The 3,622-nt window shown below is 44.9% G+C and overlaps 1 protein-coding gene across 2 annotated transcripts in view; it reads left to right on the top strand.

Moving 5' to 3' along the window:
* The window catches only part of Myo5b (myosin VB), a 361,461-nt gene that overhangs the window by 334,463 nt on the left and 23,376 nt on the right, over positions 1-3,622 (top strand). For both annotated transcript variants that reach the window (XM_029557950.1, XM_029557949.1), the window contains one exon: positions 532-730. In XM_029557950.1, the coding sequence (XP_029413810.1) occupies positions 532-730 (199 nt within the window). The remainder of the gene's footprint in view (positions 1-531; positions 731-3,622) is intronic.

Below are 3,622 nucleotides of genomic sequence, written 5' to 3'. Positions count from 1 at the left end.
AAATTTAAAAACAATTTTTTTAAATTACATATGAGATAAAATATGGCAGTAAAGGTGGAGGTGGAAGGAAAAAATATTAGTCCCTCTCCTTCCAAACCATGAGAGGAATCTACTAGAGGGAAAATAAACCTATAATAAGCTCAGCTTACTAGAATTTTCTTGTGAAGATGGAACAAATGTGGATGCTTTTACTGAAAAGACATGGTGAGACATTTATTTGTACTAGTGACATTTTGTCATGGACACAATCTCTCAGTCCCAAACCAGCAGACTATATACTCATGAGGGAGGCAAAAGGGTGCATAAGCCCAGGACTGCCTTTGACCTTGGCTTCCAGTCATCTGAGAGGATGGCAGGTTGGCCTGCTTGCCTGACGACCTCTATGACGGCCATCTCCCCCCATATTCATCTCTTCTGGGCCATACAGTTGCTCCTGCTATGTGCTTGGCTGTTCCTCTGTTGTGTTTGTGGCCCCTCCCTGTGGGTGCCCACCCAGCCACATGGTCACCTGTTCTTCTTCCCTGGGTACAGGTTGCTGGAGGCACAACTGCAAGCCCAGAGTCTGGAGCATGAGGAGGAGGTAGAGAGTCTCAAGGCCCAAGTGGAGGCCCTGAAGGAAGAGATGGACAAACAGCAACAGACCTTCTGCCAGACACTGTTGCTGTCCCCAGAGGCCCAGGTGGAATTCGGTGTCCAACAGGAGATATCTCGACTGACCAGTGAGAATCTGGTAAGTGGTCATGCTTCATGGATTGCAGCTCTGGGCAGGGGGTCATGTTCTGTAAGAAAGTAGGATCACAGGCTGCTTAGCCAGCTGAGAAAGAATCATGTCCCTTAGCTCTGTGGTAGGAACAGAGATCTAGAACCCCCTTTCTGCTGATAAGTGATTTCTATCAAGCTGAAAAGATTAAAATAGCAACCTCAGTGTGTAGATCAGGAATTCTGGCATATCCTGTAGGGACTGCTTGCTTGTTCTCCACATGGGGCTGGAAGATCCATGACAGCTTCATTCTGGTGTCTGTTCCTTGTTCTTCCTCCCTGAGGTCTCAGGTCTCTTTCCATGCCTTCTCTCAGTCATGAGTCTAGCCTGAGCTACTGTATATGGGACTGGTTTCCAATAGGATGAAAGATAGGGAAGCAGGAGTTGCAGCGCCTCTTAAAGCCCACTCCTAGAATCAGCACAGCATCACTTGTGACATTGCTGTTAACCAAGACAAGTCACATGGCTATGCCAAGTGTAGTGGGAGATGGACTTATCTCTTGGTGGGAGGAGAAATTGTTGGTGGTTATCTTCGGTGGCCTTAGCAGATACTAGAGACATGGAGGAGCGTGTCCCCTAAGAGAGATTACAAGTCAGGAGAAGGAAGGCCAAAGAAGACAAGGAAGGTAGTATTTGTAAAGACGTAATTCCAAGTGAGATTAATAGCAAGTATTACAGAAAGTGAAAGAATTGGAGGGGAGGCTTAGTGATGGGAACCACATTTCAAAAAAAAATTGAAGGGCTGGAGAGATGGCTCAGCAGTTAAGAACATTGGCTGCTCTTGCAGAGGACCTTCAGTTCCCAGCACCAACATGGCCGCTAACAACCACCTGTAATTTCAGTTTCTGGGGATCTGATGCCTTCTTCTGATATCTGGAAGCACTGCACATACATAGTGCACTTGCATACATTTAAGTAAAACACACACACACACACACACACATATATATATATATATATAGGTCTTTTTGAAGCAGAGTCTCCCTGTAGCCCCAGCTGTCCTGGAACTCGCTATATAGACCAGGCTGGCCTTGAACTCACAGAGATCCACCTGCCTCTGTCTCCCAAATGCTGGGACTACAGGTGTGCGCCACCACACCCGGCTTCTATATGTATCTTTAAAAATTTGTTTTAATGAATGAGTTGTTGAGCCAGCTTCTGTCACATTGAAGGAAGCGGTGTAGAAAATGCATTTTTGAGCTTGTGATTCCTGGAGGGCCACTGGACATGTAATGTGGTGGGTAACCATCTAGCAAAGAGGGCTGTGTACCATGGAGGTGCTACATTCACTGAAAGCCTAGGAGAGTCAGTGGGCAGTCCCACCTTGAGAAACTATGTGGCAAGACAGTATGATAGGCCTATCTGCAAGACTAGCAAGCCTTGGGGCCTGGGTTGCTGCACAAGTGAAAATGAGGATGGACAAGGGGGCCCCAGCTTACCACCTTAGAGCACATAATCTGCCTTCCTCATTTCCCCAGCCAGGAGTTGTGACTCATAAGCAGAGTCAACGAGCCACAGGTTCCAGGGACTATTCACGCTTTATTTCCCATGGTTAGCCAATATCCATACCTACCATGTGCTAGCAAGTGAATCAGTGGGTATCAGGCAAGGAGGAGAACATGTATGCACAGTTGACTACAGCATAACATGCTGGGGAATCTTAGGGGCTGACTATGTATAGGAATGTAGGGGAAATGGCTTATGGCTAGAGTGGTCAGAGAAGCCACTGATGTTCTCACAGGATTGGTGGGGGTGGGGTTGTCCTCCTGGTAGCATCTCATTAGCATGTCTTCAGGCGTGCTTTCAGTGCCCAGGTTTCTCTTGGGTTGAATTCTGTCCTGTAGGTCATCTAATATTCACCTCTGTGGCTTTGGGCCTTAGTAATAGTTCCACAAGTTTGCCGACTTTGTTTTCCCTTAATTTATCCTAAATTTGCTGATTTCAGACTTTAAAAATTCCCAGGTGGTTCCAATGTGCTTCAAATTTGGGGAGCACAGCTTTCCACAATCCTGCTTAGCACATTAAGAAGACTTTCTTCCTGGCATTTTAGATGAGGGACCATTAACCCAAAGAGCTAGCAGAAAAGATGCAGGAATTTAGCAGCACCATGAGTCCCAAATTGATATGTTCAGATACTTCTCAATCTGAGATTTGGGATTTTTGCTTGTTTACATTTATGTATGTATGTATGTATGTATGTATGTATGTATTTGTGGAGGTTGGGGTATTTGGGCACATGTACTCTACTGCACATGTGTGGAAGTTAGAAGACAACTTGCAATTGTCGGTTTTCTCCTTTGAGCACATAGGTTATGGTGCTCAAACTCCAGTGGCCAGGCTGGGTGGCAAGTGCCTTTACCTGCTGAGCTATCTCACCAGCCTCCACTTTTTAAATGAAGCTAAATAAAGACTCTCATAATTTCTGTAACTAGGTTTGTTGTTTATGAAGTCTATAACACTGGGATTGATTCTTATCTGCAGGCCCACCTTAAAAAATTCTCATACATACTCTGGCCTCTGTGGGCACCTGCACTCACGTGCACCTGAGTGCACAGAGAAACACATACATATAATTTAAAATAAAATATATTTATATTTATTTATTTTTTATGTGTTTGAGTGTTTTGCCTGCATGTATGTAAGTGCACCTGTGTCGTACAAAGCCTGCAGAGGCCAGAAGAGGGCATCAGATCACCTGGAACTGGAATTATGGGCAGTTGTTAGCCACCATGTGGGTACTAGAATTTGGACTCAGGTCTTCTTCCAGAGCAGCCAGCTCTCTTGACTGCTGAGTTATCTTTCCAGCCCCTAAAATAAAATAAAACTTAATTTAAAAAAAGAAAGAAAAAAAAAAGGCAAGCA

This window comes from Nannospalax galili, unplaced genomic scaffold, assembly GCF_000622305.1.
Source record: "Nannospalax galili isolate Female #2095 unplaced genomic scaffold, S.galili_v1.0 scaffold1228, whole genome shotgun sequence".
Taxonomy (NCBI): Eukaryota; Metazoa; Chordata; class Mammalia; order Rodentia; family Spalacidae; genus Nannospalax; species Nannospalax galili.
The sequence above is the reverse complement of the archived record's forward strand: the minus strand, read 5'-3'. Positions and strand labels throughout refer to the sequence as shown.